The sequence below is a fragment of the Elephantulus edwardii genome, unplaced genomic scaffold (assembly GCF_000299155.1).
Source record: "Elephantulus edwardii isolate Elephantulus edwardi_28Jun2011 unplaced genomic scaffold, EleEdw1.0 scaffold00002, whole genome shotgun sequence".
Taxonomy (NCBI): Eukaryota; Metazoa; Chordata; class Mammalia; order Macroscelidea; family Macroscelididae; genus Elephantulus; species Elephantulus edwardii.
The window spans coordinates 27,504,345-27,518,473 of NW_006399752.1; the positions used below are offsets into that span (position 1 = coordinate 27,504,345).

The window sequence follows — 14,129 nt, forward strand, 5'->3', positions numbered from 1 at the left end:
AATAAATCATGAAACATGAGATTGGAATGATGAATTTAGGCGCTATTATGACCCAAAACATCTTTTGTATAAATCTAAACCCCCTTATTGAAATAGTAATCACCCCTAGAATAATGGAAAGTGTAAAAGTGTTGTCTTTTGAATGGAAATAAATAATATTGTAGATTTAGCTAGAAATATAAAATGTATCAGCTTAAATTTAAAATGTAACTTTTTTACTTTGTAACTTTGTAACACACGCAGGTTGAAGAACAGGTTTAAAAAAATGTTTAAGAGAAAAGCCATTGTCTACCAAGCTCTCCAATTACCAAAGAACCATGACCATAAAGAATGGCCTTTCATGCTCTCCAAGGAACCATGACCATAAATAGCTGTGTGCAAGAAAATAATGTAAACTTTATTCTCACTTTTGTTGTTTTTCTGGCTGTTGATTAAGCCCTTAATTGTTAAAATGGAATATAAATGTATCATGCTAAATGTAATAAGCAGGAAAAGGAAAAGGAAGGAAGGAAAAAAGGAAGAAAGAAGGAGAATTCGAATGACTTAGAATTAAAATCATCAAGATCACTTGACTGTCTTGTGTTCTTTCATTGTCCCTTCGCCGAACTTCTACCCACCTTCGTGTTCCCTCTTCGAGACCCTAGACCTCAGGCTTATAAGCCCCTCCCAACTGGAGCAGCCCGCGGCAGTACATGACTCACTGGCACCTAACAACAAAAGCAACAGTACAGCACAGTATTTTAAAATTATAGACTCTAACCACCACTAACAACATAAAATTGTTGCGAAAGCAAAACCTTTTCAAGCTGTGCTGTTGTTGTGAGGTGCCGTTGAGGGGAGTCTTCACAGCAACCCTATAAACAACAGATCTGAACCCTGTCCTGTCCTGCACCATCCTCACGCTACCTGACATGCAAGAGCCCACTGCAGCAGTCACTGTGTCAATCCACCTGGTTGAGGGTCTTCCTCTCCTTCGATGACCTCCACCTTTCCCAGCATCATGTCCTTCTCCAAGGAATAGCCCCTCCTAGCAACATGTCCTAAGCATGTGAGGTGAAGTCTCATCATTCTTGCCTCCAAAAAGCACTCCAGCTGCATCCTCTCCAAGATATAGTTTGTTCTTTTGGCGCTCCATGGGATGTTCAGTGCTCTTTTCCAATACCACAGCTCAAAGTCTTCAATAATACTTCTATTATCTCTATTCATTGTCCAGCTCTCAGATCCATAGCAAGTGATCGGAAAAACCACACCTTAGTAATTACTCCTCAATAATCTGAAGAGGTCCCTAACTGCCAGTTTTCCCAGTACAGTAAGTCTCCTTATTTCCTGAATGCTGGTGCCAAGGGTGTTAATTGTGGATCCAATTTAGATAAAGTTGTTTACAGTTTCAATCTCTTCATCCATCATGATACTGCCTCTAGGTCAAGGGTAAGAAACATGTTTTCTTGACATTGAGATGCAATACATACTGAAGGCTGCATTCCTTGATCTTTTGCAACAAGTGCTTCAAGTCCTCTTCCCTTTCAGCCAGCAATGCTGTTATCTGCATAATGCAGGTTATTGATGAGCTACAAAATTCATTCTGTAGATTATACAGGAAACTGCTCAGAGTTCAGAATATATCTTCCTAATAAAGAAAACAGATGACAGGGTTTTTGGTAAGAGAGTACATCTCCCTCCGACTCGTGGAGTCTCGGCTTCTGCAGATGTAGAGAATGAGTCCATTCACCAGTGACAGGGCCAGGCTTTCAACAGACCTAGAACTGCATTCAATCTGCTTTCAATACTTCACAATGGAAACAGTTGGTAAAAAATTTACAAAGCACTAGCCTGACTGTTAAATAAAACAATTACTGAGATAGTCACTACTGAAAACACTAAAAACATTTCAAAATCAGGACCAAGCTTTTTCCATCATAATACGTCCTCACACATGACCCAGTACAGGGCTTCTTACCCGCTCTCTTTGATGTCTAAGTCATCAAACATCTGAATCAGAGTGATGGCCAGTTTGTACATGTCCTTGGTTATCACAGGTTCCTCCAGGAGATGAGGAGAAAGCTGAAAAACAGAAAGGGGATGACGTGAGGGACAGTGGTGGGACAGTGGATGCCCTCCTGCACTCAGACTCACGTCCCGGACAGGAGCTACATCGCTCCTGGAGGTCGCAGCACTCTCCATGGGCCCAGCAGTACCACTGCAGGCATGTCACAGGCACCAGGTCTCACCCTGTCCATGCAGCAGCACAGAGCTGAGGAAGTCATGAAGAGCAGGGCGGCAGCGAGCCTGTACACACGGGAGGTTCAGCCGCACCCACCACAGGGGTCCAAAGCTGGCAGCCATCCCCTTATCAGGCCCTCTTTGTACCCTATGATTAAAACACAACAGTGTGGAGCCTGGGGGGGGGAAGTATCATAAAGTAAAATAATACAATCTTATTTGTGAACCGATAGTCAAAATGTTTTACAGAACAAGCATTCTTGAAAAGTGTAGCTCAAACAGCCATTATCAGCCTGGAGAGGGCTGTTTATGTGCATGAGACTTTGTGGCAACGTTCAAAGACATTTCTGATATGTCAGAATGGCAAACAGAGGGACTACTAGTATTTGTGGGTAGAAGCCAAGGATGGTATGATCCGTGCATAGGCAGCCCCCAGACACAGAGTCAAAAGCACCACAGCTAAGGAACCCTGGTCTACAGAAGACTTTTTAATGTGGAAAAGAAACAGTTCACAGAGAGGAAGTGAAACTTTTCACAGTGCTGAAAGCTACCTCTACAGCACTACAGCTAAAAAGTACAGACTGGTTAGTTCAACAGTCCCAGCTGGTTATGCCCATGTGAGGGAATGACAGGCAGCATTCAGAGAATGAAGCAGCCACACACTAACACAGGGAGATGTGGGGAAGTAAGTGACAAAGCAATGTGAGCACAAGATTTGCCAAAAAAAGAAAAATCAACCTATTTATATTTGCTTTTATAGGCAAAATGCTTTCTGGCCAAGTCCGGGAGAAATCAGTAGCCGTAGTTTCCCACTATGGGTTGAGGAGCTTGCTGGACAGGACAGGACCCACAAACACAATGTGCACATGCTGATCAAGAAATAATGGGGCCCAACTGTGACTCACTGAACCATGTCCCCCAAAATGTTGTTTTGGGGTTTTTTTTCTAAATTTTTTTATTATAAAAAAGTTATTTTGTTATGTACCATCAAGTCACCTGCAGCTCGCAGCAACCCTGCGTACAACAGCCCCGAATGCTGCCCTATCCTGAGTCAGTCTAACTCTGATACACCTACCCCCAATGCCCCAGTTACTGTAACAATCCATCTCATCTGGGGTCTTCCTCTCCTGTGCTGTCCCTCCCCCCTTCCAAGCATGATATCCCTCTCTAAGAATTGGTCCTCTCCTGGCCATGAACCCAAAGTATGTGCGATAGAGTTTCAAAATGCTAGCCTCCAAGGAGAAACACAGTTTCATCCTCTCCAAGACAGACCCATTTGTTTTCTCGGTGGCCCATGGTATGTTCAAGACTCTTCTCCAGCACTGCAACTCAAAGGCACTGAATCTTCTGTCATCCCCCAAAATATGTGCTGTGAATCCTAAGCTCCCAGTCGTGGTTATAATCCCACATGTGAATGCACGGTCTTCGCTAGTGCAGAGGCGCAGGATTACTGTAGGGGTGGTCTTGAGTTAACCTCTCGACAAGATTTAAAAGGTGGCAGAGATGGCAAAGACAGTCAAGTCAGCAAGACCTGGTGATCTTCAGCACGTGTGGGAACAAGCTGAGGAGACAATGGACGTCCCAAAAGCAGACGAAGACCTTTTCCCTTGGGCCAGCACCCTGAATTCAGACCTAAGCCTCTTAAACTTTGAAATAAGCTCTGGTAAATTGTAACCACATCCAACTATAATCTTTGCTATAGTAGTAGCAGGTAAGACATAACTATTACAAGAGTTATACACCTCCAAAATATGTGTACCCCCCAAACCTAACTCTCATGCCTATGCTGCTCATCCCACCTGGGCAAGGGTTTTCTCTCTTGCGACAGTGAGGTGGTATAAGTGTCGAGTGTATACTGGGTCAGTCTTTACTTAGACCAAAAAGAGCAGGTGAAGCTAACAGAAAGGAAGACGGATGCCACATCATCTGCAAGGACTGAGAACTGAGCTGCAGAGACGAGGACCATCCCCAGAGCAGAGAGCACGCTGGCACTCCGTTCACATTTCCAGTCTCCTGGCGTGGGAGAGGGCAATCCGGTTTGAGAAAGCCACCCCCGTGTGACGTGTGCACTAGAGCAGCAGTGGGACTGGAGGCGCGGACCCACCCTGCCATGATGGATGTGCTCCAGGTCATTCAGGTAATACTCTTCAATTGCATGGGGCTTGCCTTCCACTTCAAAAATGTAGGCTGGCTTCATTCTGTTTTGAACAGGAACAGCAAAGTAGTCTGCAAACTCCTTACAGTTAATGGTGGCAGACATCAGGATGACCTGCAAAACAGCAAGATCCACTCAGACCAATGATAATAACAGAACAGTCTCAACATTTTCTTTCATGAGAGTGAAACTAATTCTCAATTCCAAAGTCGATTTTCAGCTCCAACTCTGTATTTAGTAACTTCTGAAGGTTTAGCGAATTCCTTGGTTTGCTCTCTAATAAAATAACAAACCACTGCACTTCACCGAATGCTGAGCAAGACCCACTTCTGCTGCTTCTCTGCAACCACATGATCAGATGTGTAAATCCACACATGCCAAGAGTGCGCTGAAATCACCAGTATCTGAACCGAGATGGATTTTAAAGAGCGTGTTACTCAGGCTGTGATGCAGGAAAAGGAGGCCGCCAGGAGGTGGCACTAACTCATCAGCGAACCCTGCTGGTGCTGTGCACTGCTGAGCTGGAAGTGACCCACAGCGGACCCACCAGAGTGTTTTCAGAGGCAGAAAATTGCACAGGAGAGGAAGGAGGACACTATGCATCATTCTCCGGCAGAGCAGCTGATGGGTTTGAACTGCATGCCTTCGGGCTAGCAGCGCAGCTCCTCACCACTAGAGCACCTTCCTACAACCAAGCATGAACATGCAGGAAATGAAAGCAAGGGGTCTGAAAAACCCTGGCTCTGCCCCGGGGCCCAGAAAGAAGCTGTGCCTAAATCTGGAGACGCAGTAGTCCACACTCGGCAGGACAGAGGTCCAGGCCTGCAGGGCTTCATACTGGACCCTGGGTGAGGGTCACCGAGAACAATGCACCCTGTCTGAGGGAAGAGGATGTGCTGAGGAGCTGCAGGGTACAAGTGACCATCAGTGAACTGCCCTGAAAGGAAAGCAGAGCTGGGGGCCTCTGGTCCGACTGCTGGTGCATGGGGTCTGCCTGCCAGGGTTCATCAGCACAGCAGGGGTGACGGTCACACAGGCCTCCAGCCTCCTCAGCTTTCTGTTCCAACCAACCAAGCACAGCACCTGGACCAGTCTGGCTGGCTGGAGGAGACCAGTGAGGAAGCTAGGTGGGGGGGACAAAGGCCCATCTGATGGTGGAGTGGGGAAAGGAGGAAGGACTTACAGCACCCTCTGTCCACTCCCTCATGCCAAGCTCCTGACCACAGCTCTCTTAAAAACAGGAAGAACTTTTTGACAGCTAAAATATTTTTACAAAACCATCTATAGACGCACTCGCGCACCGGCCTCCTTCCTCCAGCTCCGGTCTGGCTGGAGCTCCGGTGGGAACATGAAGCTCCTTACCCACAATTTGCTGAGCTCGCACGTGCAGGGGGTGGGGCCCCGTGGCTTCCCCCTGCGGCTGCAGGCCACTGAGGTCCATGTCAACCCGGTGGAGTTCTACCCAGACTGCGTAGCGCGGATGATACCCAAGGAGGAGTGGGCGGCCCTTCTGGAGGCGGCCGAGACCTTGCATCTGGTCGAGGTCCCCAAAGGGCCAGCTGAGGGATATGAGCACAGTGAGGCTGTTTTAAGGAAGATGCACCACGTGCTGCCAGAGGTGGACGTGTTGGAGGGCACCCTGCAGTGCCCAGAGTCCGGACATCTCTTCCCCATCAGCCGCGGGATCCCCAACATGCTGCTAAATGACGAGGAAACCGAGACTTTGCCGTGTCGGGCCCCCTTTTCATTGTAACTGTGTTTGTCCATTCTCTGTTGACCTTGTCATGTCTTCAGCCCTGCACCCAGTGACACACCAAACGCATTGTTCTTGAGCTCCATAGTATATATAAATTTTTTCTCATTAAAGGTTCAAAACAAAAAAAAAAAAACCCAAAAAACATCTATAATGTTGACCTATTCACTTCTTGGTTTAACTACATGCAACACAAAAGTTTCTGTATTTAACAAGTATGCTGTTTTGCGTACTTTTAAATAAACTGTGAACACGCTGAAATGGAATGATCATTTCTTAACTACTTTCACAACTGGTCTCCAATCTTCCCCACCACATCCAACTGGGTGGGAGGAGTTTCTAACACTCTTTACTTCTAAACTCTTTGTGCACTCTAGTCATCACCTTCAAGTGGGAAAATCAGTGTCTTCAAATGACAATCAAGGAAAAAACTACAATACTCCAAAAGAATGACAGCCAACAGCCAGCCTCCCTCCCTCACCTACTGCAGACATGCAGGCTTCACTTCCTCAGTATCACCAGATTAAGAATATGCCACAATGTGCTCAAGGGTCCCACCCTGGGGACAGGAGGGAAGAAATGTTCCCCTGATCAAATACGTGGATTACACATTTGAAGGCAAACTCCTTCACGGTTCAGAAACCAGTGCCTTTCCAGGAACACCAACTCTCAAGGCAGCCTCATTATGTACAACACACTCCTTAGTGGCTGCGACCCTGGATAAAGCCATTTCCCAAAGACCTCTGCATGGCAAGGCTACGTTCATGTGTGTCCTGCTTGCGCTACTCTTCTGAAGCCTTTGCAGTTTCGGCCAACTTCAGAACGTCATCCTTGGTGTTCAGGTGCTGCTGCTGGCCAATGCTGCAGTGCCATCAGCACACTCCTGGGCACGTCACGCCCACTGTTGGAGTCACTACATCACTCTGTCTCCCTGGTAGTCTTCGTCTCCGTTGCTGAGCCTCTGTCTTCCCAAGGACTGGCCTCTCCTGACAACGTTCTCCAAGTTATGTGAGTTAAGTGCTGCCCACAGGTCCAGCAGTGAGAATTTCTGCATGCGCACAGCTGAGAAGTGGACAACACTTACTATCTCATGAACTTTCCGTTATTTACATCTGTAAAATGGCAATGCGTGTACTAACCTCAAGCTTTATCTAGTGCTGTTTTAAAAAGAGGATTGCAAATTTATTCACTTACCTTAAAACTGTGGTACACATTCAATCAAAAGCAATGCTCCACTACCCAGTATTTTATTACAGTCAAGCATTCTGACATCATTTTATGCAGCCTCAAGATTTTAGAATTCAACGCAACATCATAACCAAAAGTGTTGCATGACAGTTAAGAGAATGTTCACCCTTCCTAGTAAGCTATCACCACACACGACAGCCAATTTTATAAGCCACTGGTTTAACTTTGTCTGTTAAGACAATGATAAACAAAACTAAACAATAATTCTCAACGTGAAATTGTTTTGTGCTTGTAATGAAATTTACCTTCACAAAACGGGAATTTGTCCTTAAAAGTTTACGAACTACCAACAGCAAGAAGTCCATTTCTTCAGTTCGCTCATGCACCTAGAGGGCAAGGAGAAGGCGTCAGAGAGGGCAGAGGTGGGGACCCCTCCAGGACTCCACAAATACAGCCCACTCCTGCTGAGAGGAAGAGTTGGCCCCCCGCTCACCAAGCTGGACATGAATGCCTGCCCAGCTTGGGGCCCACGAGGTGTCTCTTTAGGGCCCTATGTCATCCTTGGCCCATTCCACTTTGCACAAACAGTGCTGCAGGTCATGTGACAGCCATGCCCAAGCCCAAGGGTACATGGCAACCCTGCAGCACCGCCACCTCTGCACGGCCTGAAGCCACACGACTACACAGGCAGCAAAGGGGTGGCCATGTGTCCCCCACACAGAAGGCACATATCAGATGCAAAACTTGGTCTCAAGGGTTAGTCCTCAAACCCACAGCCAATCAAACACACAGACTAGAGTGGCTTAGTGGTGAGGACTGTGACGGCAGTGACATCCACGCATATAAACTACAGTGGCTCCAGGCTGAGCCACCCAGGTCAACAGCCAAATGCCACTCAAGTCCAGACTCAGCTCAGGACACAGTGACATGAGAGTGCTCTCCCCAAGAGCCTCGTGACTCGACCTGAGTCAGGAGATCTCACGGCACCAAAGCCAAACTAACTCCCACAGAACCAAGGTCATCTCCTGATGGCTCGTCCTCACTGCCGTCCCGTGCTGTCAGGTGTTGTCGGGTGCTGTCAGGTGTAGTACGACTCTAGCGACCCTCTGAAGAGCAGATCTGAAGCCTATCCTATCCTGTGCCATCCTCACCACCAGGGGACAGTAACTTGGCCCCAGGACACCTCTACCTGAGGGGCAAGACAAGCCACCAAGCTGGAGAGAAGGCACTCTCCGCTCCTCCTGAGGTCTCCGCCCCTCCTGGGGTCTCCACCCCTTCTCAAGGTCTCTCCTGGAACATTCTCACTACCTTCCTCACAGCTTCCTCTCTTCCCAAGAATCAGAGTAGACCAGTGCGAGAGAAGCAGGGAAATGAGACCCTGGAGGGACTTTCCATCCACATACCAAGGGCTGGAGATCTAATTCCTATCTCACTGTCATAAGACTGCAGACACCCCCGCATTCCTGTCTCACACCTGAGAGGGAAGAAGGCAGGCTCCCTGTCATCAGGGACATCGCCCTAGGGAGTCCCAGTTCCTCCTCAGCCTTCAAGGACCCCGAGTGCCTACACTGGCCTCTCCACACACAGATACAAATCAGCAGCCATCTGCCTCCCCCAGCAATCACCACTCCATCCTTTCCAATGTTACTGAACAAAAGACTTGCCGGGAACTCGGTGTTCTCCTTCTTGGGCTCTCAGAACCAAATCATCCCGTTTTTAAACATGTGCCCATGCACTACTTTGCAAACATTCACATACACAGTCCTCTACCTGGCTCTCACACAACTGAAGTGATTCCACAGAAGGTGAGCACTGCTCGTAAACCCTGAAGTATGGGTGGTTCCAAGCTGTTCAGTCACTCAGGGAGGATGTGCCTGAGTCTCCTTGGTGCCAGCTGGGCGTGTGGACAGACAGCTCTCTGTTGGCTCTCACTGCCCAGCTGAGGGCAGCGCTTGCAGAGAGGACACAACACCTGTCAGAGAGACTGGGTGACCTTTAAGACAAATGCAGGCAAGGCTAGGTGAGGATGGGGGTGGCTATGCCATGTGTTATTTCCAGGGACACTGCTGTCCTGGATCTGCACTAGATGAAACAACTGTACGCTCAACTAACAGCCAGTCGGGGCTCCAGCTGGACCGGACACGCCCACCTACGTTCTCCAGTTCTGCTGAACACACAGTCTGCATCACAACTACTCAACTCTGCCACCAGAATGCAAAATCAGTCATAAACGTATACAAGTGAGCAGGTGGCGTGAGTTAAAGGAAATCTTGTTTATAAAGACAAGCGTGGAACCTGCTGCCACTGCGAACCTTCTCTTGGGCTTCAGCATTCCCCCCAGAATTTCAGAAGCAACAACCACGAAGAAAGGAGCTCAGCATCTCTGAGGAGAAGCGGCAGCTCCAGGTGGGTGCCTGCACTGTGTACTCGCAGAAGAGAGACCCAGGCAGAGCACTGACCTCATCGATGAATATGTGCGTGAATTCCACCAAACTCCTGGCACTGACGACCTTCTGAAGCAGCACGCCAGTGGTCACGTAAAGCAACCTGGTGTCTTCCGTGGCTACCTTTTCTAAGCTGACCTAAAATCACAGAGGAGAAGGGGAAAGTCTGCAGATGGACACGGCTCATTTATAGTGGAGGAAAGAAGTGGAATAAAGACCTGTGGTAAGTATATTTTAAAAACCCCACAGGGTCCGAATTAAAGCTGATGTTCTCCTGGTGCTGTTTCTCACTGACTGGAGGCATGGAGATGATTCGGCTTACCTGGGCGCATTGCAAGGAGCCCTGGTGGCAGAGAACATTACATGTGAGGCTGATAATTAATTAAGAGGTCAGCAGTTCAAATCCACCAACCATTCTTCATGAGAAAGGCGGGACATTTCCACCATAAATATGTAAAACTTTTGAGACCCACAGAGGGTCATCATGAGTCAGAATCCACTCGATGGCACAGGGTGGTCAGACTGTCTCAGTATCCCCTCAGAACAGCTGCGCACAAGCACATTTTTTAGAACACAAAGATGTACCTACAAGGCTAAAAGTCACGAGCCTGACTGAAAAAGATACAAATTTAAAAAAAAAAAGAAAAAGGTATTTTGTAATTTTTTTAAATGACGCCATAATTCTGGTTTGTACTAAGTGCTTTTTCATTTCTACCAGGAAACAGCTGATGGTCAGCCCCCCTCCTGTCCATCAGGTGACTGCGGGGCCTTACCTGGTAGCCCACCACGCCACCCAGTGTCCAGGAGCGCTCCCTGCTGAGCCACCTGGCGATGCTGCTGGCCCCGATTTTCCGGGGCTGCGTCACCACAATGTTGCAGTAAGTGGAGTGCTGGACACAGTGGTCCAGGAGGTACTGCGGGAGCTGCGTGCTTTTACCACTGCCTGTGGCACCGTGGACGATCACCACAGAATTACTTTCTATCAGAGAAAGAACCTAGGAATAGAGAAAAAGCTGTGTTTCATAATCACCACAAACCCAGCAAGAGCAGGTAGGGCCACCGAGATAGAAAAGCTTTATGTTGGGATGACAGTGTTTCCTTTGCATTCTGGAAGCTGACTGACTACTGAGCATCTACACATCACAAGGGCAGACATGACGGATGTGGCGCCTGCCTGTCACACAAGCCCCAACTGCAGAGCGGCAGGAGCGATCCAGGAGGAAGCAGGTACTGCAGCTCAACTGCTCGGTCTATGAACGCTGAGGGACCCCAGCCGCCTTCGAGGGCTCAGGCTACGGCTCAGTGTGTATGGCTGGAAACACACCCCACGATTTAAGCAGCGTCAGCCAGCCTCTGAGAGCTCCGTTCTGCCTCTCCTTCCTCTCTCCTAACTCCACTCTGAGCTCGCTCATACGCCTCTATCCTTGAGCAAGTGACGTGTCAGGGAAGATGTTCTAAATTAAATATTGATCTCTAAAACATTAGCTACATCGACACCACACACAGTATGATCCAGTCTAAATAAAATGTAATTCTGGAACATTTATAGTTTTTTCTATCTACAGCTGGTTTTTTCCCACTGAGAGAGTTAATAGTTTTAATATACTTATTTTAAGCACATTTAATAGCATACAATTCATTAGAGGCATAACCAGCCTGTTGATAAATCTGGCTGGCATTGTTAATAAGATGATACATCAAACTGCTTCATCAGAGACCAAAAAAAGCCTCTGCGCAAGTGTACCAGGGGGCTGCAAGCTGGGAAGTGTTAGCTGTTTACAGAGCTGGCAATGAGTGTTTTAAATAAGCCACTCTCTGGGGAAGAGCAAGTGTGGATTTGCAGACATTCCAGGAGATGGGGAAAGGCTTGGTAACACACTCAACATGAGGAGACACCCTCGGGTGGAAGCAGCACAATTGACAGTGACAGGTCAAAGGACAAAGGCCTGGTGTGGCTGCAGATACTCCTCTACGTGGCCCCTGCCCTGTCCAACACAGGGCCCCACAAAGCTTCTGCGTCAAAACCTGAAGAGTGAGCCCTAGACACTTACTCTAATGGCAAAATTACAGTGACAAAAATGGTTTTACCTCGTCCTTATACCGATTGATAGGCAAATCAGGATATATATAAGTTGTCTCTGGCAGGCAGGTGACAATGCTTGATTTAGTCAGTGGAGGCCTGGGACCTAGGAGAGAAAGACAAATATAGCACTAGTTCTTCTCTGGAAAAGGACCAACCACCCAATGCTCTCCTAACATACACATCCCCAGGTTGCACAGCAGCGGTCTCAGATCCCTACCCTGTCCACTGTCACCAACTTGGACATGCCCTCCTTGGAACCCACACTGAAGCCAGGGCACCACCACCCAGCAGAAGAAGATGCACCACTGCATTCAACCACTTCTCTCAATGCTGCTAAAACTATTAGCTAATGGAGGGGTGGCGACCACTTTTAGTTAAACTTTCAACAAAACATGCCAATTTGTTAACTGATCTTTCTTTGACGCTAACTTACACTTGAGGGAGACAAAACAATCCAGCTACTCCAGACTCCCAGAGACCCTCTAGGTGGCTTCTGAGGCTGAACATGTTCACAGCAGCGGGGCCTCACCTTCTCCCACAGAGCTGCTGCCCTTTCAACTGCAGCCACATGTTCTGACTGTAGCACCTCTAAGTTCTTTGTTAGATGTGGTTGTTAGATGCTGTCAAATCGACTATGACTTACAGCAACCTAATGAATAATACATTGTTGCCTGGCTCTATCATGCCCTAACCCCAGGATTTCTGGCTTGTTCAAGTCCACTGTTAGTCAATCCATCTCATTGAGGGTCTTCCTCTATTTCTCTGACTATCATCCTTTCCCAGTATGCTGTCCTTTTCCAATGACTAGTCCCTCTTTTCAGCATGCCTGAAGTGTGTGAGATAAGAGTTTCACCATCTTTGTTTCTAAGAAGCAACTTGATTGCACTTCCTCCCAGATAGATTTGTTTGTTCTTTTGGCGGTACTCTCCTCCAACGCCACAATTAAAAGGCGTTGATGACTCTGTGACTTTGACTTTGTGGGACAATTTGAGCAACAAGATAATGGTGGTGGTAGGAATGGATTTAAAACAGGAATCTGTGAGCCCATACTTACATAAATGACTGAATGAAATGTGAAGTTTTTTTCTCACAGCAGAATTGTAACTCATTAATTTACACAGAACCAAAGCATGATTACCATTTGACAAATCTCCTTCTAGTTGCATCAAGGGGTTTCTAGCTTGTTGGACATCCCGGGTTGTGTGGTCAGAATAGAACTGTGCCCTACAGAGTTCTCAGTGATCAATTTTGGGGAAGAAAATCAGCTGCGTTTATCACAAGGTGCATCTGGGAGAATGCAAATCTTCACCATTTTTGTTGGTACCTGCATATTAATTATTTAAACTATCCAAGGTTATAATTTTCCACAGTTGATTGTTTCCGGAAAGAATCATCAGTAAGTCTCATTCCCCAGCAGCAGGGTTTTTCTTGCCTCATTCAGCTACACTGAATCTTGTTATTGTTATGTACCATCCAATTGCCTGAGACTCACAGAGACCCTATGCACCATAGCTCTGAACTCTGTGCTATCCTGAGCCACACTCACTGTCTCTGATATACCTACCCCCATTTCCCCAGTTACTGTATCAATCTATCTCCTTAAGGTCATTTTCTCCTGGTCTGTCCCTCCACCTTTCCAAGAATGGTGTCCTTCTTCAAGGACTGGTCCCTCTTGGCCACAAACCTAAAGTATGTGAAGCAGAGCTCCAAAATCCTTGCCTCCAAGGAGCAACCCAGTTTCACCGTCTTAAGGACAAAGCTGTTTTTTCTCTTGTCAGTTCATGGTATGTGCACTCCAACTCTGCACCACTACATCTCAAAAGGGCAGAGTCTTCCTCTATCATCTTTAGTCATTTTCCAGCTCTCTGATGCATCATGGCCTGCGTCAGCAGGTGCACTTTAGTCTCTAGACTAAATCTTGGAACTTATGTTCTCTGTGTCAGTCTATGTCCTCCCATCCTGTGCCCACCTACATACCCCATCATTTTGATCTTCTGAGACTCACATGGAAGTATGAGGGCCCCTCACCCAAGGACCCTTAGTTTAGCCTCAGCTATAACAATAATAATAATAATAATAATAATAATAATAATAATAATAATATTGTTAGGTACCATCAAGTCAATGCTGAGCCACATTTCTCCTATGAACAACAGACCTTAATCTTGCCATATCCTGGGTCATAAGTTGCTTTTCTGCCATGCTCCAGCCTTGCCTAGTCACTGTGTCAAACTATCTTTTTTAGGGTCTTTCTCAGTAGCAACAACATGATGTTGTTGTTGTTTG

General features: G+C 47.1%; 1 protein-coding gene and 1 pseudogene across 1 annotated transcript in view; one reads left to right on the top strand and one right to left on the bottom strand.

The window, feature by feature from the left end:
- The window catches only part of TDRD9 (tudor domain containing 9), a 161,919-nt gene that overhangs the window by 76,385 nt on the left and 71,405 nt on the right, over positions 1–14,129 (bottom strand). The window contains exons 3-8 of the mRNA XM_006879162.1: positions 11,849–11,946; positions 10,534–10,755; positions 9,776–9,898; positions 7,622–7,702; positions 4,325–4,489; positions 1,958–2,061 (exon numbers count right to left, since the gene is read on the bottom strand). Of these exons, the coding sequence (XP_006879224.1) occupies positions 1,958–2,061; positions 4,325–4,489; positions 7,622–7,702; positions 9,776–9,898; positions 10,534–10,755; positions 11,849–11,946 (793 nt within the window). The remainder of the gene's footprint in view (positions 1–1,957; positions 2,062–4,324; positions 4,490–7,621; positions 7,703–9,775; positions 9,899–10,533; positions 10,756–11,848; positions 11,947–14,129) is intronic.
- On the top strand, positions 5,724–6,128 carry LOC102852129 (annotated as a pseudogene).